The sequence below is a fragment of the Chrysemys picta genome, chromosome 8 (genome assembly GCF_011386835.1).
Source record: "Chrysemys picta bellii isolate R12L10 chromosome 8, ASM1138683v2, whole genome shotgun sequence".
NCBI classification, from domain to species: Eukaryota; Metazoa; Chordata; order Testudines; family Emydidae; genus Chrysemys; species Chrysemys picta.
Window position 1 is genome coordinate 58342436 of NC_088798.1, and position 24555 is coordinate 58366990.

At 41.9% G+C, this 24555-nt stretch overlaps 1 protein-coding gene across 15 annotated transcripts in view; it reads right to left on the reverse strand.

Moving 5' to 3' along the window:
- RASAL2 (RAS protein activator like 2) overlaps positions 1–24555 on the reverse strand; it is a 273501-nt gene that overhangs the window by 87156 nt on the left and 161790 nt on the right. Inside the window, exon 1 of one of the 15 annotated variants that reach the window (XM_042851223.2) lies at positions 13863–14012. The exons of 11 other annotated variants lie outside the window; for them this stretch is intronic. In XM_042851223.2, the coding sequence (XP_042707157.2) occupies positions 13863–13955 (93 nt within the window). In that variant the 5' untranslated portion in view covers positions 13956–14012. Of the gene's footprint in view, positions 1–12653; positions 12884–13862; positions 14013–24555 lie in introns of those variants that run through there. 3 more of the 15 variants (XM_024103758.3, XM_042851224.2, XM_005304209.5) reach the window with 3 other exon arrangements.

A 24555-nucleotide genomic window follows, 5' to 3' on the forward strand; every position in this document is an offset into this window, starting at 1 on the left:
GTAATCAAGAGCTCTGTGAATAGTATTTCTAGCAGTGAAGATTCCTAGATTTTCGTAAGTGGCTCGCTGATGAAGCACCTGCATATTATTTTCTTTCTTCGTTGCGCAAAATAATTGCATTTCCACGCTGGATGTGGCCCGAGGCCTCCTCTTAGCAGAATCCGTCAGTTGCACTAAATTATGCATTCAGCAGTTTGGAAATCTGAGTGTCTATTACTAATTACCTTGAAAATATTTAAATTAATTTCACTGGAGCTAAGGGCCAACATATTATTTACTAAGCCATCCAATTTACATCATAGCTTTCCTAAGGAGATGTATGCCCCATGCAAGCAGACATTTTGTTTTAAATTGTAAATATCTAGCTAGGGTAAGTAGGGTTGCCAGGCGTCTGGTTTTCGACCAGAACGTCCACTCAAAAAGGGACCCTAGTGGCTCTGGTCAGCACCGCTGACTGGGCCGCTAAGTCTGGTCAGCGGTGCAGCGGGGCTAAGGCAGGCTCCCTGCCTGCCATGGCTCCGTGCAGCTCCCGGAAGCAGCAGCATGTCCCTGCAGCCCCTAGGTGTAGGGCAGCCAAGGGGCTCTGTGCTCTGGCCCTGCCCCAAGCACCGCTCCGCAGCTCCCACTGGACAGGAACCGTGGCCAATGGGAACTATGGGGGTGGCGCCTGCGGCCGGGGCAGCGCGCAGAGACGCCTGGCTGCGCGTCCGCGTAGGTGGGACATGATGCTGCTTCTGGAGCTGCCTGAGGTAAACACTGCCCGGAGCCTGCTCCCCACAGCCCTTCCTGCGCCGCAACCCCGATCCTCCTCCTGCCCTCCAAACTTCTTGGCCCTATCCCAGAGCACCCTTCTGCACCCCAAACCTCTCATCCCCAGCCAGAGCCCTCACCCCAACCCCCTGCACCCTAATTCCCTCATCCCTGGCCCCACACCAGAGCCTGAACCCCCAGCTGGAGCCCTCACCCCTCCCACACCCCAACCTCCTGCCTCAGCCCAAAGCCCCCTCCCATACTCCAAACCCCTTGGCTGCACCCCCCAGCCCAGAGCCCCTCCTGCACCCCAAACTCCTCATCCCTGGCACCACCCCAGAGCCCGCATCACCAGCCGGCGCTCTCACCCTCTCCCACATCCCAATCCAGAGCCCCCTCCCGCACCCTGAACTCCTATTTCTGGCCGCACCCCCAGCCGGAGCCCTCACCCCCTGAGCCAGCCCGGTGAAAATGAGCGAGTGAGGGTGGGGAAGTGCGAGCAACAGAGGGAGGGGGGATGGAGTGAGAGGGGCGAGGCCTCGGAGAAGGGCCAGAGCAGGGGCGGAGCAAGGGTGTTTGGTTTTGTGCGAGTAGAAAGTTGGCAACCCTAAATGTAGGACACTTCAATAAGCATGCTAAGAGATATAAAGACTAATTTATTTCTGATGTCAGCCACCAGAATTTCTCAAAATGTGAGCCATCATTCCCTAACAGTGACCCTTTTGTTCCAAGCATGTGTTTGCAAATTGGGTGTCCCATATTGTTTCCTTTGTTAAACTTCCCATTGATCCCCCCAATCAAAAACATTGGCTGCTCAAATGAAGTAGCAAACCCTTGAAGAATCACGAGGAGCGATCTGAAACAAACCCTTCCATGCACACTGCATACAGATTGAAAAGAAAACTCTTCCTCAGAATAGTATTTTGAAACTGTGTTTAAAAGAGAAATGAGAAAAACAGTTCCCGCCCTCCAATCTGAAAAAGTTTAACACTGAACTTTAGGGCCAAATTCTCCACAGACTAGAGTCGCAAGCTGCCTAATTCAAGACAGAATTTGCTATGTCAGTATGAAAGCAGGAGGAAAACTTATTTCAATATCTTACACTGGGAAGAATCTGAGCAGCTTGTGTCACGAATGATATAACTTTGCAGAATTACAGTTTGTTCCAGCAGAAAAACACTTTCCTGCCTGTGGACTTTCAAGAAGATCCAATGATCAAACAAGATGCAGCTTCTTCCCCCCATGCCCAAAGATGATGAGGACAAAAATTATTAAAAACATTGCAGGTCTTCTAAGAAAAAATGTTCTGAAGTTACCCAGCGGCTTCATAGCCTCAATCCAAGAAGCTATCCAAAGGGCAACCTCGCTTTCTTCACTTCATATTAAAATTCATTTCTACTTGGCATATAACTACTTGCTATTGTGTGGTATGAGCGGAAGGAAATTAGTTTTTGCTTCGTGTAAGTAATAATCCCATAATTTCAAGCTCCTCTTTGCATTAACATCACTAACTGACGACAACTGCCACCTTTCTAGTTTAAGGAGATTGAAAGGCAAACGCAAGTTACCATTATAGAACAGAACAACTCCCTCTCCCTGCTAGTGACTGAGGATACATCTATATGAGGGGGAAAAAAACATCATGGCAGCAAAGTCTCAGGGCCTGGGTCAGCTGACTCAGGCATGTGCTATTGAGCTAAAAACATAGCAGTGTAAACGTTTTTGCTCATGCTGGGGCTCTGAAGCCTGGCAAGGGAGGCCCTAACTCTAACCTGAGTTGAGCTCCAACCTGAGTGAGAACATCTACACTGCTATGTTTAGCCCTGTAGTGTGAGCCCTAGTCAGTTGACCCAGGCTCTGAGACTCACTGCAGCAGGTTTTGCAGTGTAGACACACACCAAGATCGTCAATCTAGCTTTCCAAATCGGGGTGGCTCAACTACAACTAACTTTAGTATCAATGATTGCCACAGTTAGCTGTGTGAAGGGATCACTGTGTGCAGAGAATGTCTAAGAGAAGCCAAGTGGTTGAAGCACCCGCAGGGGCACATGAGAATACTCTTGAATGCTAAGATATAGAAACACTGATCTATACCATCCTAAAGTGCTTTCACTTTTTAGCCATTCAAATTGTTTTTTAAAGGTTTTTTTGTCTGTTGGGGGTGTGGGAAGAACAGAGACCGATTTCTTTAGAAGTTCCTTGGCCCACTTTGTTTAAAAATGTCTCAGCCACTTAGAAGAGACTAACAGTTAATTTATTGGACATCATATTGTAATGATAAAATAGAAAATAAAGACTAATTATTTCCAGACCGCTATGTAATCATTGGGAATTTGTACAGTACACTGGAGTAGGCAAGCTGACAAGTTATTCTGGTCCTTGAGGACATCTGCTTGATCCCTGGCAGTGGAAGCTGCTGACTTACTCTGAACTGTCAAAGGCGAAAACAATCAGAGCAAGGTTTTTGAAGCTTGCACTGAGTTCATCTCCAAGTTCCTACTGGTGCTGCAAGCTATTTCTCCCATTTAATACAATCAGACATACAGAAGTTGAAAAACCTTCCTTCCGACCTATTCTGCAGCATAAAAACGTTTCAGAGAACTTAGTGTAAACGCAGGCTCACCTTATCCAGATTTGGAAAAAGAATTTAAGTTTAAAAACTAAGCCAGTTTTGTGTGAATACTTCCTTTGTCCAGGGCGGTTTCTACTGGCTGTACCACTAACCTGCTGTGTAAGTTTGGGCACATAATTTCACCTCCCTCTATTTCCCCGCCCACCCTTTGACTGTTTTATCTATTTAGATTGTAAATTCTCTCTGGGACAGGAACACAGTCACATCGCAAGTCTGAACAATGCCTAGCACAATGTGACCCCAATCTTGGTCGGGGCCTTTAGGGCCTACCATAATCCTACTAATAAAGAGTTTCAATCTGATGGAGGTGTCATGACCCTTTATAAAATAGTGCCCCCAACTGACTAGACATCCCTGCCACTCTCCATTGTTCCTGTCACCATTGGGTTACTGCACAAACTTCTTTTTGATACCACAATGCTCTAACAGGCACCTAGTCATAGCGCAGAGCCCTGAGATTCTCCAAAAAGAATCCAGTTCATTTCAAAAGACCACTCACTCATTGCACCTTTCCCTATTTCTCCTCCTCTCATGAAACCTTCATGAAATTGTTTAGTGATCCCAGAAAGGTCCACAGTTTTGAAAAAAAAGTAATAACTTGATGGAAAGAGACTTTAATATGGTTTCTAATCATTCAATATGCCCATCTCGGTGTAACAAGGATAGTATACACACAGCACCCCTTATGGCTTAAAGGCACACAGTGAACTATATCCTGTTATATGTGGAATTCTGGTTGGCTTAAAAAGAAGTCACATTCCATATTCTCAAGGGTTCTATGCTGAATCATACTACATTTTAAGAATTATCAGTCACATCACCCAGGAACACCACCACACTTTGCCCCTTCAGTATTAACTCACAATTGAACAAATTTTACCCTGTGAGCACCTTGCCCTTTTCAAGCAAGCCTGAGAACTACGTAACACTGGCTTTATGCAATACCCCCACAACAAGTTTATCTTGCTGCTTTATTCGGAACAAGATAAATGCCTAGGATTCTCTAACAGAACAGGGTTTGGCATGTTGTGTCAATCACAAACCCTGCTCCACCTCTGATGTCTCTGCCTGCTCCCTTCAGATGTTGGCAAACCTGTGGTTGGTTAACATCAGCTGTGAGCTAATCCTCTCCTCTGCTGTAATGCAATTGGCCCAGTCACAAAGATGACTAATTCACAACAGATTGCATCATCAACATCCTGCAGCACAGAAATCAAACCAGAAAATTACCCACAAAAGCTTCTTCCAGACTAGTGCATAGTGACCTGCACAATGGTAATTTGAGACCTCTAGTCATGTAACAGGGACTTTCCAGGAAAAATTGTGATAAGTGACCTTGTCCACAACATGATTCTAGTCTAAGGGGAAAAACAATTGAAGACGGTTGGCAGTTTTTCAGAGACATTATTAAGGGCACAAGAGCAAACTATCCCACTGATAGGAAATATGATGAGACCACCCTGGCTTAACTGAGAGATCTTCAATGATCTGAAACTCAAAAAAGAATCCTACAAAAAGTGGAAACTAGGTCAGATTACAAAGGATGAATATAAACAAACAACCCAAGTATGTAGGGACAAAATTAGAAAGGCCAAGGCACAAAATGAGATCAAAATAGCTAGAGACAAAGGGTAACAAGAAAACATTCTACAAATACATTAGAAGCAAGAGGAAGACCAAGGATAGGGTAGGCCCGCTACTCAATAAGGAGGGGGAAACAATAAGAGAAAATGTGGAAATGGCAGAGGTGCTTAATGACTTCTTTGTTTCAGTTTTCACCAAGAAGGTTGGTGGTGATTGGACATCTAACAGTGAATGCCAGTGAAAATGAGGTAGGATCAGAAGCTAAAATAGGGAAAGAACAAGTTAAAAATTATTTAGACAAGTTATGTGTCTTCAAGTCACCAAGGCCTGATGAAATGCATCTTAGAATACTCAAGGAGCTGACTGAGGAGATATCTGAGCCATTAACGATTATTTTTGAAAATGGAAGACGGGAGAGATTCCAGAAGACTGGAAAAGGGAAAATATAGTGCCAATCTATAAAAAGGGAAATAAGGACAAAGCGGGAAATTACAGACCAGTCATCTTAACTTTAGTACCCAGAAAGATAATGGAGCAAATAATAAAGCAATCAACTTGCAAACATCTAGAAGATAATAAGGTGATAAGTAACAGTCAGCATGGGTTTGTCAAGAATAAGTTGTGTCAAACTGACCTGATACCTTTCTTTGACAGGGTAACACGCCTTCTGGATAGGGGGGAAGCAGTAGACGTGATATACCTTAACTTTAGTAAATCTTTTGATACCATCTCTCATGACCTTCTCGTAAACAAACTAGGGAAACGCAACCTAGATGGAGGTATTATAAGGTGGGTGCATAACTGGTTGGAAAACCATTCCCGGAGAGTAGTTATCAGTGGTTCACAGTCATGCTGGAAGGGCATAATGAGTGGGGTCCTGCAGGGATCAGTTCTGGGTCCGGTTGTGTTCAATATCTTTATCAATGATTTAGATAATGGAATAGAGAGTACACTTATAAAGTTTGTGATGATACCAAGTTGGGAAGCGTTGCAATTGCTTTGGAGGATAGGACTACAATTCAAAATGATCTGGACAAACTGGAGAAATGACCGGAAGTAAATAGGATGAAATTCAATAAGGACAAATGCAAAGTATTCCACTTAGCAACGAACAATCAGCTACGCATATTCAAAATGTGAAATGACCACATAGGAAGGAGTACTGCAGAAAGGTATCTGGGGGTGATAGTAGACCACAAGCTAAAAATGAGTCAACAGTGTAACACTGTTGAGGAAAAAAAACAAAAAAACCCCACAACCCCGAACACCATTCTGGGATGTATTAATAGGAGTGTTGTAAGCAAGACACGAGAAGTAATTCTTCCAATCTACTCTGCGCTGATTAGGCCTCAACTGGAGTATTGTATCCAGTTCTGGGTGCCATATTTCAGGAAAGATGTGGACAAATTGGAGTAAGTCCAGAGAAGAGCAACAAAAATGATTAAAGGTCTAAAAAAGCTATGAGGGAAGACTGAAAAAATTGGGTTTATTTAGTTTGGAAAAGAGAAGACAGAGGGGACATGATAACAGTTTTCAAGTACATAAAAAGGTTGTTACAAGGAGGAGGGAGAAGAATTGTTGTTCTTAACCTCTGAGGATAGGACAAGAAGCAATGGGCTTAAATTGCAGCAAAGGAGGCTTAGGTTGGACATTACGAAAAACTTCTTAACTGTCAGAGTGGTTAAGCACTTGAATAAATTGCCTAGGAGGTTGTGGAATCTCCATCATCGGAGATTTTTTAAGAGCAAGTTAGACAAACGCCTGTCAGGGATGGTCTAGATCAGGGGTCGGCAACCTTTCGGAAGTGGTGTGCCAAGTCTTCATTTATTCACTCTAATTTAAGGTTTCGCGTGCCAGTAATACATTTTAACATTTTTAGAAGGTCTCTTTCTAGAAGTCTATAATATACAACTAAACTATTGTTGTATGTAAAGTAAATAAGCTTTTAAAAATGTTTAAGAAGCGTCATTTAAAATTAAATTAAAATGCAGAGCCCCCCGGGCTGGTGGCCAGGACCCAGGCAGTGTGAGTGCCACTGAAAATCAGTTTGTGTGCCGTCTTTGGCACGCATGCCATAGGTTGCCTACCCCTGGTCTAGATAATAGTTAGTCCTGCCATGAATGCAGGGGACTGGACTAGATAACCTCTCGAGGTCCTTCCAATCCTATGGATTCTCCCTCCATCCTTGTTCATGAATCACATTTCCCTCTTTCCCTCTCATATTCTCTGCATACAGATAAATATTAGCAAGTTATGAACATGAACAGTGGCAGAACTGAGGTAATTATCAAGGCTCAAGACACTTCCTTGCATTAATGACCCATTCAGGAAATTTAATGCATCGATCATTTGTTTTTGTTTAATACTATTTCTTCTAGCCTTAGTCCCATCTATCTGGAGTCAGCTCTTCAAGTCCCCCTTCTGCATTCCAGTCGGTCTTGAAGCAATTCTCTACAGCAAACCAAATAGTTTTGCATGACATCCATCCATCTAATTTTGGGGCTTCCAATCTCTCTCTAACCCTCCACTTCTAGGTTTAACATGCTGTTTCCTCTATATTTTTTCAGTCCAGTCTTCTATTCACAAGCCCAAACCATCGAAGGCTGGATTCTCTCAGCTGTTCAGTAATTGGTGCCACTCTCCACACTTTCTCTAATTTGTGTGTTCCAAACATGGTCCATCCTTGTAATTCCTAGCATCGAACTTAACACTTCCATTTCCTCCGTATTGAAGATCTGCTCCAGTTTCTTCCTCACCATCCAGCATTCGGAGCCATACTAAATTACAGATCTAATGTCTGTTTTGTAGATCTTACTTTAATTCCTGTGCAGATTGGTGGAGTGTCCTGTAGATACTCTTCACAAATGCCTCCTGATCGAGATTTCAGAACAATCAAAGGGACTTCCCCTGGAGAATCCATCCCATGTTTTATAGGGAGCCCAAAATACACCAGGACAAGGCTTGGGGTTAGGGTTAGGGTTAGGGTTAGGCTTTGGGAGCATAAATTCTGCAAAAGCTTCTGTAGGGCAGAAGATTATTTCTGGTGCTTTGTTTTAAGAGACTCCTAGTCACCTTAAACATAATAGAACTGACTGAAAAATGTCACGCTCTGATCAGCAGTGTTGTCAACTCTCAATATTACTGTGAATATTGCGATTCTTGGTGTTTTCTTAAAGCTTCAGCTCCTAGAATCAAGTGACCATGGACAAAATATCAGTTTTCATTTATGAAAAAGTTTCAAGCCCTCACTGTGGTAGAGAAAAGCTTAAAAACTTGACTTAAGATCAACCTAATGACTCAGAAACCAGATGGCCAGTTAAAAGAATAAAAATTTAATATTTTAAAATAATCTCATGATTTTTAAGGGCCTGACTCATATTCTGAATGCCTGGCAGCACTACGATGGTTGCTTGGAGACCCAAGTGAAGTAAATGAGTTGGTGGATTTGTTTCACTTTCTGCTGGGTAGGTGTCCACATCACAAAATCACTACCCCATTCAGCATGCTCAGTGTACTGCAAGTGTGGGGAGAGGAAAACTGCATACTGTGTGTCATAACAAACAAACTCCACTGGCTGAGTAAGAAGTAGCACTGTTAAGCTATGTAAAGAATCGCCACTCAGACTGACCATAACAGTTGGTAGCTAACATTGGTTACCTAAAAAGTGAGGTTTTTAAAGCACCGATTGTCCTTTGACCTCCCCACAACAGATACAGAGAGCAGTTGGTGTGTAGGAGAATGGACCAATTATGTAACCAAACAGGCCAATCATTCATACAATACAATCCTGACTCTGGCAAAAAATTTCCAAAAAAACCAAACCAACTGATTCTATCTCAATTACAAAAGGAGTTCAACAGGTTTATCTTTTAGCCCCTTTTCTTTTTAGCTTTTATATTAATGATGTTGCTTTTGCATTAAAAGGGGATCAGTATTTTCCCCCTAAAATCATGAACCACCCTATGTCTATCTTATTATGTGCAGAGGATATGTTTCTACTGTCACAAACACCTTTGGAACTGACGTGTTTATCATACCCTTTTGGTTTATATATGCAACAAGTTAGCTCTTTCCACTACCTGGGTATTTGATTTGTACAAAATGGTTTGTGGGATAAGCATATTCAGGTACAAAAGAGAACTCAGATTCAATGCAAGAGGTGTTACATTTTATCTGGACTTGTGTGAGCAACTTAATTGCACCAGCCTTTGAGTGTTTGAGGCTAAGGTATGCACTCAAATTTTCTATGGAGCAGAATTGTAGGGATAGAATGATCTCAAAGGACTAGAAGTGATTCAAAACAAAAATTCTTAGGAAGATCCTTGATCTCCCAAATACTCCAGCCACTATTCTTAGAGCTGAGACAGGTATGAATTCTATTCTGTCCAAAATTATTATTCTTCAATGCTGAGCCGAATGGTCGGCTGCAGCAATCGTTCTCCATTTGGTCCATTCCTCTGTGGCCGCAAGGGCTTGATGGCCTGAGTGTCCAATATTTGAACAGACTTGATGAATCCATGTAATAGGGGGTCTGCTTCTGGACCACCTCCACTCCCTGCTTGGTGGAATTTTATCCCAAATGTTACAAGCCACTCAGAGAACAGCGTTTGCCAGAATGTCAACGGCCCTGATAGTGTGTAGACCGGAGTGACCATAAACATATGCATTACAAATTAGGTCATTCCACTTTATGCCCAATATACGATGTTGGCATTGTGTGTGGAAAGCCTCCAGCTTTGACCAGTCTGAGCGGCATAGTGTCCATGTTTCGCAGCTGTACAACAGTATGGAAAATATACAGCTCAAATAGATCCTGAACTTGGTTGTCGTACTGAGATGATGTTGATTCGATATTCATTGTAAATGACGCATGGCAGACGCCGAGATGCCAATCTGATGGAGAGTTGGAGGAAGTGGTGAGTATAGAACCCGAATAGCAAAAGCTAGAGACTGCTTCAACAGTTTCATTATTCAGAGAGATTGGAGTCGCAGGTGGACCTAGTCCTAGATCTTGCAGCTTTGTCTTTGACCACGAAAAATGGAGGCCACCCTTAGCCAACTCCTCCGTCATTTGCTGGAGTGCCTCGCGAAACCTGCCGAGGCTCTGTACTAGAAGAACAAGGTCCTTTCAGGTAATTACATTGAAGGCCACAGCCCTCCTGCATGTCAATAAATGCACTCGTAATGAGTTGAAGTGAAAGTTTAACACCCTGTCCAAAATGCAATACCGTAATATTAATTTTTGGCTTCATATTCATAGTACGCACTCATAGGTTTGCAAGGTTGTGCTTAGAGATGCAGCTCAGCAAGAATTTCACATAAATTTCCTTGGTTAGAATATATTAAAAATTCTTTGCATCATCCAGGTTTTTTAAAATTGGAAATTATTAGGTTTAAGTTTAAAAACGTAAAATCCCTAGTCAAGTAGAGAACAGAGGATATTAATAAGCAACTAAATAAGGCAGATGTATCTACTTCAGATACATCATCTTGGTTCCCCCTTGTTAAAAAGACTCATGGATAATGCCAGACAACTAGACAGTTTGTGTAATAACATGCTTAGAAGGGTCTTTACAGATCTCAGTTTTCAATTCATGCAGACAGCTTACTTAGAAGGCCAATTAACTGGCATAAAAAATGTAACTGCTTCTGTCCATTTGGTTTAGGGCAGGTGGAAGATCTATGCCATTATTTATTACATTGTCATTTGAGGTCAAAATGGCTTTCCATATTTTTATCCCAGGTTCCTTTTTCTTGACCTCTCAGAAAACAGAATATTTGTTAGGGGCTGATAGTGTATCTGTAATCCAAGCAGTTGCCATATTTGCTTGGTCAGCCGTTAAAATAAGGAAAAGGCAAGTCGCATGGCGATCATATGTAGATTACTGGAGTATGTCTTTTTAAATCTGTACTTATGAGTATTTTAATATTTTATAACTTTGGATTTAATTTTTAAGTTTTATTGTAATACTTTTTGTCTTCTGCTCTTTGGCACAAGGCTATGCTGCTATTAATAAAATTCTAACTCATGCACTCGCACACTGTCCTATGGTAAGAGCTACTGTGGTACTAGAAAATGTGAAAGAGCAGGTCAAGCCTCATTGCAACAGGATGGCCCTTCTTTCTCTTGTATCCAAATAACACAGCCAACTCCTTCCCATACACTGTAAAGAGCCATCTGCGCGTAAAGGCAGATCATTTTGACAGCAGCTTTCCTGAACCGTTCTTTCATTAGAATTGTGCTGCTTCTCCCCTGCTCAGGAAGCTCCAAAAGAAATGTAAAGAACATCAGCTAAATTTAGGGACCACAAAAAACATCCGGATACAAATGTCCTCTGCCTCCACCTTCTGGAGCTCCTAGCACTACCGAACCTATTCCTTTTAATTCAACTCTTATAACAACAGGTTAGTGATGTGATAAAAGGCCTCAGAAAAGGCTGGAAATTCCCCTTTCAACCACCTTCCTCTGATCATCCATATGAAACTAGGCAGGGAGCATGAACTCTACTGTAAGCCTCCCCTGTTAGCTGGTTATGAGATTTTTTGTTTTGTTTTGTTTTAAGGAATCCACACTTATATGAAAAAATAAACGTAGAATGTTTTCATTCTCTAACCACAAGCAGCTTCTGGATATTATTCGTCACACTGGCTAAGGGTGACACAATGCAAAGTTACTTTGCCTGAGCGAACTAGCAGGTCTGTCTCTAGTGAAGGGGTTAAACAGGAAATAACTGAATGACCGCTCTCTAATCAATACGTGTTAAAAGACAACTCCAAGGTAGTCAACATTTTATTCCGAGATTTCAGTGCTTGGCTTCATACAAAACTTACTGATTTTTGTAGTCAGTGGCACATGTCTAAAAATATCGAACACCACAAAATCTGAAGGTTTCCAGCTTACTATCTTATGACAATATATTTTAAAGCACAGGTTGCCAGAAAAGCAAAACAGCAGTACGAAAATTTACTCTTTTGAAAAAGCCTCTTGCTTGTGTGAACCACCTGTGGGTTTTCCTGAATACCTTTGATTTATCATCTCTTCCTGGTGAACAGGAAGCTAGGTTTGCAAAATTTTATATCGATTTCAACATACAGTGCCAGCTGCAACTAGCACATTAAGAATGTCACTCAATGTGTTCTTAAAAAGCAAGTAAAGCACATTTGCCCTTATCCATAAATCTAATTTTACGTGGAAGGTTGCTCTTCCTGAGTTATCCTAATTATGTAAGGGTTTTTAGAGAGGAGTTGGGTTTTTTCTTTAATCTAAGAATTCACATAGCAAGCAACTATTTTAAATATTATAACTAGTTATGGTAATGTCCTGGTTCTTGACGTCTCTTCTCCCACATGGGGTCTCAGAGGGATACTACTGCCCTTGGTTTCTGCACTGGTGAAAGATAGATACCCACGTTGCCCTCTCCCTTGTGCATTCATCCTGTCAGGTGAAACACATGTGAACATCTCTGGGGAAAATAGCAGCTGTGTACAACACTGATAAAGTAATGCAAAAAGTATGTATACAGTAGGCACCAAGGAAAGGCTGAAAAGCAAGGCTTTAGTTCTTAACTACATGCATAGTTACATTTCTAACACAATACCTGTTCTCCTCTCATCCAGTCAAACCTCAATGGAATACAGCAGTAATACGTTTCCAGACTTGTGTGGTTAATATCATGAGGGATCTTACCTGTGAACTGCATTCTGTGATGCTCCTAGTGCCTCTACCATAATCCTGCCAGCATGACAGCCACAAAGCTCTGTGCATACTCCTCGCTCACTCTCTATTTTCTCTGCCTCAGACAGTTTGGAATGCAGAAAAGCTAGAGCCAAAGCCAGTCAAACCCAAGCCTGTCTCCCAGCTCCTTGGCTTCAGTTAAACAATAGCTGCCCCTCACTTGCTTTCCTTCTCTTGCAGCATTCGGGCACGTGCAGTCTCCCATATTAACAGCTAACAATCTACCAGGGACGGGTAGACAATTTTCCTGTCCCATGGGGGATGGAGGGAGGGTGGATAGAGTGAGAGTGACAATGAGCACACAGGGCTGGGGGGTGGGAGGGAGAGGGAGAGAGAGAGAGAGAGAAACTGCTGTTAAATAACAGATGTATTAAACTAATGAAAGCCACTGGATCCAAGCAGATGTCTCAAAAATTTATACATCTAAAATCAATTATATAAAAACTAACTAAGAAGTGCTGATTTCAGAAGCTGCTATCACAAACTGTCCAAAGTATTACAAACTAGGTTGACTCCAAGAAAGTACAATCCCAAATCAAACAGGGGAGCAAAGAGCTCACTCGCTGCCACTTTAAGTGCCAGTGTCATAAAATTGTGTTTTATACTTAAAGATACTACTACCGCCAGCTACCTCTACATCTCAGGAAAATATACAACTCTCAACAAACCCCTGATGATTTTCTCAAACAAACAATGCACATTTTATCTCCTTGGATACTGAACTGGGATTGCTTTTTATTCAGGGTGTGATTTCTGGCTTTTGAAAGAGAAATAGTGAAGTCTGAAATAAAAGATCTTTCCTTGCTATCTTTTTTGTTTATTTTAAAATTGCAGAGAGTTTGATTTCTAGGTACAGCAGCATTACCCTAGAACAGAGAACGAAAGCTGCTCTTTAACATGCAGAGAAAGAAAGGGGAAAACACACATTCCAGTCCCTGCTACTGGCATGATGCCTTTAACACATTATAATGCCACTGCTGAGGATAACACGTCAAGTTTGATCAATTTAAAAATCCACAGTTTGATTCCCAGCAGATCCCACCTGCCAGTCTGGGCACCAGAGCAGAAGAAAATAGACATGAGAGAAACACAAAATCACTTAGCCTATTGCTACAATTTAATGAACAGCTGATAGTAAACAGACCACATGCTCTTTCCCACCTTCTGTAGTTTGTTCAAAGTTTTTCCTGTTTTGTTCATTTGTTTGTAACATGATCTCTTCTTCCTTTTTAATTCCTCTCTCCTTAGTGACATGTCTCTTCCTTTTCTCTGTGTTACTTCTGTTTCAGATAAGCTTCTGTTCTTTCTCCTCTTATGCAACAACCCCCACGCCCTGGCAATTTTTTCCCAGTAGGAATAGAAGCTTTCATGACCCCACCCCCTGCTAAGGCTCACATGAGAAATATGTATGAAAGCCACAGGATAGTTCTTGGGAGAGAAACGCGCTGACAGTGTGCTCAGACAAAATTGATTGTGGAATGAAAAATAATATCATCCCCACCTGATGTTCTAAAATTAAGTAAAAAATTAAAGCCAACTACCACACACAGAAACCAAGAACTAGGTACATGGTTCATGCTAGTACAGGCCTTTAGGTTAAAAAAAACCCCGACACTAGCAATGGTATAAAAAAGTAAAACAAGCCCATCTATACAGAGATTAATTTGACCTGGTTCTAGAAATACTTAACTATTGGGGAAGTGGAAGGACAGAACAATCTCAGTTTAATAGGATTCCTTAGAAAAGCAATTTGTGAACTAACAGTAATCTCCCTCCCTCCCTCTTTCTCCACACGTGTCCCCACTAAAATGAACAGTTTGATAATGATATAGCACGTTTTATCCTGAAGGATCCCAAAACACTTTACAAACTATCTTCAGCATGACAGAAATGCAGCTATGTCTGGGGTGGAGAGCAACAGACAACAACTGGTGCACACAACACTGTACAACAGCAAGAAGGGAACAATAAAGCCTAGAGCACTGGGATAAATCCATGTTCTTCTTTAAAGAGCCATCAGAATTTTAGTATTTATGTAGACAGGCCATGGGCTTTTAAGGTCTCATCCAGTTACAATTCCAGTTCTTGCTTTACATCATTCAGGAATCCTCCATTTCAGCCTGGTTAGAAACAGAGGGCTTACACTACAGTTCCAGTTGTGAAAATGGGTTAATATCCCCGAGACCATGGGTTGGCTGTTCTGTAAATGGAAGTGTTTTCTAGGGACCTGATGAGTTGTCAGATCTGGCTTTGTCAGCCACGATCCTGCTATACCTGCCATGAAGAAATTTAGATTCTTGAAATGCCAAAGGAACGATCTGATTCTACTTAAAGGAAATAGACCCCCAAGTATGTAGTGAGGATTGCTGTATTGGAGGAGGGATTAACTATACACAGCTACTTGGAGTGTTTTAAAACTCTACCCAATTCCAGTGAGAGAAAATGGCAAGAATAAAGTATACTACTAAGATTGAATTTAAGCCAAATATAAAATAGAAGAGTAAACCTTGTTTCAAAGACTGAAGAAGCACAGTATATTAAGTTCCCTATACACGTTAAAATATTTCTTTAAACATCCACAGTGAAATTGCTAAGCTCTGTCTCAAACAGATTTCTTCTCTTTTCTATTCAGATTCTTAATAGACTGACAGCCCTCTCCCATTGTGCCATTATCTAAAAGCCTTCTCAAGGCTGATATCAGGCAGAGCAGAAAAGGAACCATAAGTGGTGGTTGATGTATAAGCAGGGAGAGTGCTTAGGGGAAGAGGGAGCAAATGGGGTATCCAAGCAGTCTGTTGCAGGAACTTGAAATGCAATCTGCAAAGTCCTTGTAACAAGCTCTCTCTCATCCAAGGATCATGAAGGTATCTGACATTTACACAAAACAACCCAGTGATTGATGGTGTGACCTATGTGAATTTGGACTATGGCATTGGGTTTTGCCTTTTTGTTGAAATTCCCATTTTGCCAATCTCCTAGAGAATGCTGGGAACTCCAAAATGTGGAGGAAAAAAATTGACATCATTATGCACCAAATTAGCTTTCTGCAGGACAGTGCCTTGAATTGCCCCCAAACTTCCCTTAAAGATGCACGTTATTTAACGCTGTTTTTGCATGCAGGCATACTCAGGAAAAAGAGGCATCCAAAAATAGGCATTTAAGTGCTACCAGCCCATCTGCTATCTCTTCAGCGCTTTCACTCATTTTTCTATCACAGCCATTGCTAAAGCCAGTCACTGCAAGTGACCCCTTCGGTTTCAAAGAATTCTGATTTCTCTTTCTATGACAGACCTTGAGAAATCCACTTTTCCACTCACCGGCAGCCAGCGTTCCTTAGCAACTTTGGGGGCACTAACAATTTCTGGAGAATATATGCTTTCAATGGATTCAGTTAAGGTTGTACTCTTTATGATTGTGAAAATAACATTCCAAATTTGAAAAGAGGATTGTCTGCCTAGGTTTGCACACTAACAGCTTCAGTGCCTCTGCTGCTGCTCACAGCTTTTCCAAATCAGTGGCAGTGACCTCACTAACACTGTGGACAGTTTCACAGTTTCTATTCAGAACCCTAAAGGTAGCAAATGAAATTTTCAAGAATTGTGTCAATTTTGTGTTGCTTGAGAGCCATGAGCAGCAGCAGAGAAAAGGCACTGGAGCTATTCACAGGGCAACAAAAGCAGGGAGAGTGCAGTAGAGACCGCCTCCCATCACAGCATTCAGAAGTCACATGGAGAAGGGTAGAGAAGTAGCAGAAACCCTCCTCATACGCAGCCTTCAGAAGACTCCACATAGGGAAGAAGAGATTAAAAGAGATCCTCCTCCTCTTCAACAGCTAGAGGGCTTGGAGCTTCAAATTTCATACACACCTACTAGCCAGAGTGATATGAAAAATGAAGTCTCAAATATGATCGTAAGTCCTGGCAGTAAGTCCTGCTCTCTCCCCCTTCCCGGGAGCCTATGGTAGCAGGAAGGCTAGGTTTAACATCAGGGTGTTGCCTATCAGTTTTTCTAGTGGAACACACTAACTCATCTTTCATATATATCTCTGACTAGCAGTGTCTGGTATATTTTTAATGGACCAAGCTGTCTTCTACTTTTAAAATATACTGTGAAAAACGTGTCGTGTCAGGAGGTGCAGCATTTGCTTACTGGTGCATTTCCTTGGGCAGCTGTCAAACCACCAATACACACTCTAATCTGGCTTTGTTGCTTATATCTAATCTATAACCCCCATGCATGTACTGGTCAGGATGCCTTCCAACCCATGATTCTCAGTTATCATGACACAATGTGGAGCCTCTTCTTCCCACAACATTCCTGACAGTCCATGGCCTCGGAAATAACAGCATTTTCTCTGTCTGGAATTATTCAAACTTAGCATTCACCCACTTGCTCAGAAATGTCATGCAAAGCTGCAGCTCGTTCTTAGAGCCTTCTTGGTATGTTTCACGAATAACAGGAACAGAGATATCCTCCGATATTTTGAGACTCCCTAAAGCCAGCCAAAGATGCCCATTAATACTGTCCTTTAGCTCGTGGTCACAAAAGCGGGTCTCTTACCCAACTGGCACAGTGAGACCCAGAGCACTAGTCAAAAGGTGACCCTCACATCAGATTTCAAAAAAATCAAAAACTTCCTCTAGACCTTTCCAAATGGAAGAGAATTAGCTGCAATGTGCCACCCTTGGCAGGGAGGAAAAGAAAGTTACAAAGCAGAAATTTTCAGTGGCTCGTCTGGTCTTTACTTCATCAGTACCACCGGCAGATATCTCTGTCAAAAATAAGAACAGGAGTACTTGTGGCACCTTAGAGACTAACAAATTTATTAGAGCATAAGCTTTCGTGGACTACAGCCCACTTCTTCGTAGTCCACGAAAGCTTATGCTCTAATAAATTTGTTAGTCTCTAAGGTGCCACAAGTACTCCTGTTCTTCTTTTTGCGGATACAGACTAACACGGCTGCTACTCTGAAATTTGTCAAAAATGTGACTGTTCTTCAAATGTAAATATTTGCAGTGACCTCTAAGACCAAAACGAATAAATGCTTCCATCTTTCACTGGGTAATACACAGATGAAGAAGTCTCAAAAATGCATCAATAATTATCAGCCTGCAGCCAGAAGCACTTTATTGGACATTGAGTTGGATCTTAATGGATACTAATCACCACTAGAACATACAGACCTCCCCATCTCCAAGGCTTCTTTTGGGAGTCAGGGATTTGCATGCGACATAAAGGTGCCTGTTAGGAAAGAGATGAACTCCAATGGAGCTCAATAACCCACTTTCCCTCAGTGGCTTTATTATTTTTCTTTTAAACAAATTATCTCTCTGCTGTACTGTTGAAACACATTTTTGTCTATTTTGCTGATACAATCAGAGCAAGTATAATTCCTTCCTCTTCCCCTGCAGTATAAAAGAGTCATCAGTTAGAGTAAAGGTAACAAGTTATCAAAATAGCCTATATTCTTGCTGGAATAAGTCCAGTTCAGTATCTGAGGCTAGGTCTACACTATACACTTACATCAGCATAACTACGTCACCAACCCAAGCCCACACATCTACACTTTTTTTTTTTTAGCCCCGTAGCATGACCCTGAACCAGCTGACCCAGGCTCTGAGACTTGCTATTGCGGGTCTTTTTTACTGTGTAGATATATCCTTAGTCTCCAGAATAGTTAGTATTAGGCAAATTTTTCAAGCTCTATTTATAAAAAGATCACAAAGGTGTCTTAACTGAATGTAGTGGAAATGGATGGGCTACTAATCCATGGGCATCTAGCACAGGATAGGGAACTTAAGGCTTTGTCTATATTAGATAAGTGCACCAATGTAATGAAATCAATTTTAAAATCAGTTTAGTTAAATTGGTGCAATAGCTATAATTAATGCACTTAAACCAATTAAACCCATACTTGCATTGGTAAGTTATCAATTTAGCTAAATTGATATCAGCAATAGTTAAAAAGGTGTAAGTACAGTAGAAGTACTGTAGAACCCTGTTTAGCTGACCCTCCATTATCCAGCTCTCAGTGCACACAGGTCCAGAAATGGGTGAACACTCCTGTGGCCACTAGATGGCGCTGCAGCCTTGCACTTTCCCATTCTCCTGATTATCTGAATATTTGATTAATCGATCTGCCCCTGGTCAGACTCCCATTTAGATTGGATAAAGGGAGTTCAGTAGTAGGTCTACATTAGGGGTTTGAACTAGTTCAACTTCACTGATTTTTAAATCAATGTAGTTAACAAGTTAAGCCTGGTCTATACTGGAAAAGTTAAGACAAGGGTAGGTGTCATCCTTGGGACAGGAGATCTGCATAAAAGGTGCCATTTACAGTTAATTTTCCATCAGCTGTCATACTATTCATTGTAAAAAAACTCCATAAGTGTGCACAAACTAGGTAAATATAAGCAGGCTTCTGAAGCAAGAGCAAGCAACATAAATACAGAAAAGTATGCACAAAATTGAACAAGTCACAGCAAATTCATGCCTGATGCAGAGGGTTGTATATATCAGAGGAACCCTGAACAGTAAAAATAGGGCTCAGCAAGGTAAGAGCTTTCTTCAGGTTTAAACAGTAGCTTGTTTACAGAACAGATCAAAAACCTGCCCATCCCAAGGAGTCCTGCAGCTTCCCTCTCTTGGAACCAACATCTCTGTTTCTCACTGTAGATGCAAGACAAACACTGGCCACTCTTATAAACTTTACAATCTTTTACAGGGATTTCTTTCAGAAAGGTGTAGTAACACATTTCCAAGAACCCCTCCCCCCACAGATTATGTGCACAGCATATCAAAGTGTTAAGATTGTGTATTCATATTACCATTAATTCCTGTTCTACTGAGGTTTAAGATTTAACCAGATAAATTTGCTCCGTGCTAAAATCTGGCATTTGGTGTATAAGGATTGTGGCCGCAGCATTTAAAAACAAACAAACAAGTCATCTGCCTTTACTTGAGTTATACTGGAGGAAAAACACAGAAGCTTAGCAATTTTCTATATATGAATAGCTTCAAATGCCAGAGGGGATGTCTGAGAGGTCTAAGCATCATGTTTAAAATATAGAGCCTCCTTGAAGGCACAGTTCTAATCCGTGCATGGTTGGCTCAGTTCATCATCATTCTGAGGCAGGCAAACTGCATTCTGTACAGTTTAGGTTTCAAATGAGACTTGAGGGAAAAAACCCGAAGTCTTGTCTCTTTCTGCAGAGCCCAACAATATCAGGACACATTTTGCGTCAGACAAGAGCTGGCCTTGTGCTGCACAGCAATTTCATACTGCCATCTATACCAAGAGTTACTGCATTTCAATGGAATACAATTTGTAAAGCATTTTGGGACTAAAAGGTGCTATACAAATTTAATATTTTCTAAAAACAATAAGAAATTATAAATAAAAAGTCAATAAGGTTTAATTAACTTCCCTGTGAATAACTGCAGTTCAACTACTTACAGCTAATAATCACAGCAATAGATGACAGTGAATCAGTGCACCTGACTTTCACACTTGGATTCAAATATGTGCTACATCAAAAGTTGGGTGCTCTGTCTAGGCTTCAGCAGACCCTTGTTCGTATCATTAAACTAACCTCGGAGTTTTGCAGTCTCAGCTTCTGAAAGGTTTATGCATTGTGGAGTGTTACTAACATTGTTGCAGGTCAGAACTGAAGTGCAATAGGAAGGCCTTGTGGCTGTATTTGCACAATACCCTTCTGCCGTATATGTGGTGCTAGTCAATTCTCTCAGTTCAGTATTGTTAAAATTCACATACAGAAATGTAGTATTGTGCTTAGTGCATTGATTTCATTAGAACTTATATTGTATCTATTGGAGATCTCTCAATCCAGGCTTACTACATTTTTGGCATACAAGGTTTGTTTTACATACACACTTACAAGATGCTAATTAAAAAAAAGAAATACCAAAAAGTCCATGCTCTCTCGCTCTCTCTCGCTCACATGCACATGCACACGCCAATTTGACAGAACCAAAGCTGAAGCTCCCATTTTTTTACTGCCCCAACCAGACACTTTGTTAGCTGACAGGAGATGGACATTTTGCACATGCCAACAAGGCACAGAAGGACAATTCTGTTAGGAAAAGTCTTTCATCAAGACAGAATATTCGTGGAATACAGACATGGGGAGCTGTACGCTGCAACTCCCCACCTTCACTTTCAAACGGATATTCCTCACAGGCAAAGTCCGTTTCAGCATATTATCCAGTTAGAAGGCATGGTAAGCCTATTTCTTCAAAACATCTGCCCCTTTCTTAAGTATGCCATTAGCTCAATGCACAGATTTAACCCAGACTGGTGCATTGCAGATTCCTTCACTGACCAGGTCACAAACAGCACTTCTTTTAAAACTGAGGGTTTTTTCCAGTCATGAAAAAAGTTGTATTCCTTTATCACGTAATCATTCAAGACACTTTATTGCACAGAAAGGACTGCAACAGACTGGTTCACACAGTAAATGTATTGTCTAAACAGGTTTATTCCTCCATCACAGAAAGTATTCATCTCATCTGGAACATGCAAACAGCAAGGCTCGGTTCTGATCATTACAGATACAGAGAATATTATGGATGGGGAACAGCAGTTACAGAATTAATCCTAAACATCGTTCTTTAGTTACTGTTCTCTCCCGCCAAGTTTTTTACCTGAAGGAAGAACATGGACTGTGTGTTTCCTTGGTGCAATCATCCTCCAGCTAGAAGTGCTGAGCAGCTGCTTGCAGAAACTGATGGTGGAGGCACATTCCAAGGAGCAATCAAACAAAGTATTACTTAACTAATGTTCTGTTGCTCACACCATTTCCAAGCCCATGGACACATTCTTTCAAATAGTATTGAGAAAGGATTTCTGGATTGCTGACTAGTCACCTGATAGTATTTTCACCTGATTCAGTACCGGATCTGGCACCAAAACAGACTGGTGCCTCATTTTTACCACTTCTCCCCTTGCACAGTGGATCAGGTGAAAGTGGAATTTTCACTGTTAAAATGAGTTCCACTCTGAGTAATTCATGTATGAAAACATCACTAGCTCAGAAAGGATGAATTTAAAAATCCATCAACTGTGTGTGCGCTTGGGTGCTTGAGCTGGGGGACAAGGAGTTAAATATAAAATCTGAATGCAAAAATATTAGCTTCGGTAGATTTCACACTTTTGGTTTTTCTGGGTCCTCTGTTTGGGGGCTAAGACCAAAAATTTTAGCTCTAGTATGATGAGGCAGACACCTTGATTAAGGACCTCAAATTAGCTTGGTTTTCATAAATGCCAAACATCCATTCCTTCTGGTTGCATCAATGGTAACTGCAGGTGTTTGCAATCAAGTTTGAAAATTCTGGCTAGGGGATCTGCCTGGGACCCTGGAGTCTAGGAGGTCAGGTGACCTGGGCTCTAATCCTGGTTCTGACATTAACATTGCTTGATATGGGCACATCAGATAGTTCAGCCTCAGTTTCCCCATCTATAGTACAGGGGCAATGATATTTAATAACTTAATAGGAACACTGTGAGGGGTATTTAGAACCCCATGTCTACTACAATGGGACAGTGCAAATGACAACATGACATCTTTTTGATACGCTGTGATGCAAGGCTCTTTGCACTAAATAAATCCACAAAATTTGCCATTTTTCCATCCTCCTCACACTGCCTAGCTTGTCCACCTGCCAATTTTGCCTTCCTTATCCATATCAGTTTTCCTGTTTTCTCCCCACAGGAGTTCAGTAGGTCTCCTGCACCTGCTCTCACCCTACTGCTTATAAGAGAGGGTGCAAGGGGCAGGGAGAGGGAGATCCTTCACAACCAAGGATCTTCCTACAGACAGGGCAGCAGAAAGGGCTGAAGCACTGTCTAAGGAACTGTGTAAGGGGATGGGGGGGACCCATTATGCAGAACTCCTCCCTTCTATAGGAATGGAACCCTGCTCCTGGGTAGCTTAGCTGCAAAACAGGGGAAGATAATTATTTCAATTGTTTATATTATGGTAATACAGAGAAGCCTTTATTAAGGCTCCACTGTGCTAGGCACTGTACACATAGAAACAAGACAGCTCCTGCCCCACAACACACACACTCTCTCTCTCTCTCTCACAATAGGTGGGCAAATGTCACATATAAGACAACAATGGTGGGGTAGGGGAGAGAGACAGGGTAAAAGGTGAAGCCACCACAATAGGCACCAGTGTCAACACCAAATGCCTAACCATTGCAGAGATATTTGTAGGCATCACAACACAGGTGAGATTTATGGAGGGATCTGGAGGACAGCAATGCTCATTTCTGGGAGGATCTCCTCCAAAAGGGATAGAATGGGTGAAAGCACAAAGGTGCTTGAATGGGTGGGAAAGGCTAACAGAGGTGGGCAGGGAGGAGATGGGAATTAACAGCTCAGTAATGTGCAAGAGTTGACAGGTCTGGCAGGGCTGCATCACAGAGTGACTTAAAGTTAAAGATCAATAGTCTAATTGACAAGACGGTGAAAGGAAATCCAATGGAGGAACTCAGAGTGAGGAAGCTAGCTGCTATGTGGAGCTCCTAAGCCTTCCAGCAGTGGCAGTCTCAGTCCGCCAGACTTAGTCTGTCCCTGCAAGCCTCTGATTGCTTCCCCCAGCACAGTGTTTCAGCCCTCCACACATGGGCATAGCCATTGCTCACCTAGCCAGTCACACAGAACAATAAGCTCCCCTCCTGCAGAAATGGACCGTCATTTCCTTGACTTCAGACCTGTGAGGGAGGGGTAGGCACTTGCTATGCAGAACTGCTAGTGCAGGATCTCCTGATGAGCATTTAGCTTACTTGCCCCAGGACCTCTTATGATTTGTGGCCATTCTGTCCCCCCACCCCCTCCCTTCAACAAATTTAATATTTTAATTGTGTGGTGAACTGTTTGAATGTTATTGCCAAGGGTGGGGAGGTGCAGCATACAGCTCCCCATTAGTCTTATGTATACTGAATGATTTCACAACTAGCTAACGTTGCTGCATAATTCTCATTGACTGCAACAGAATGTAAGCATGTACTTAAAGTTAATCACATGCTTAAGTGCCTTACGGGATAGTGATGATTTAAGCACATGCTTAACTATTATCAATTCTATGTATTACAGTAGTACCTAGAGACCCCAATTGAGAGAGATCACATTGTAGTTGGCACTGAACAAACCAAACACTTAGTGAAGGGCAGCCCCTGCTCCAAAGAGCTTACAGTCTAAGTAGATAAAGTGAAGGAGAAGAAACTGTGGCACAGAGCAGTGAAGTGACTTGCCCAAGGTCACACAGCAGGTCAGTGTCATAGCTGGGAAAAGAACCCAAGACTCCCAAGTCCCAGTCCAGTGCCCTATCCACTGGGCCACCCTGCCTCTCACATGCTTCAGGTGCTTTTGCTGAATCAGGGCCATAATTCAGAGTAGTTCCACTGCGTAAATCAGAAGGCCTTGTTATATAAGATAGGTCTGATGCAGCATATAGTATTCGGGGCCCTAAGCATAGCTAAATTCCATTAGCCTATAGAAGTATTAAAGCTAGTGACAATGACAGAAGTGGGAAAGCCACTTCTAGCATCATTCCCATCGTCTCTCTCCTCTCCTGCAACATTTTGGAATGCAGGAGTGTGAATTTGTGGAGCAGACGTGGCTTTGCAAACATCCGGACAACTGACTGAAGCATCATTTTGCCCCCAAAATGCAAAATTTCCTAAGCGTGCTTTGGCTTTGAAGAAGTTCCATGAACCAAAAAACAGACAAATGTTATGAAAAAGAGTTTAAACAGATATACAGAGGAAACATCAGTGTCAGCACCCAGCAACAACAGGCACACTAACATCAATTAGAGGGATTCCACTA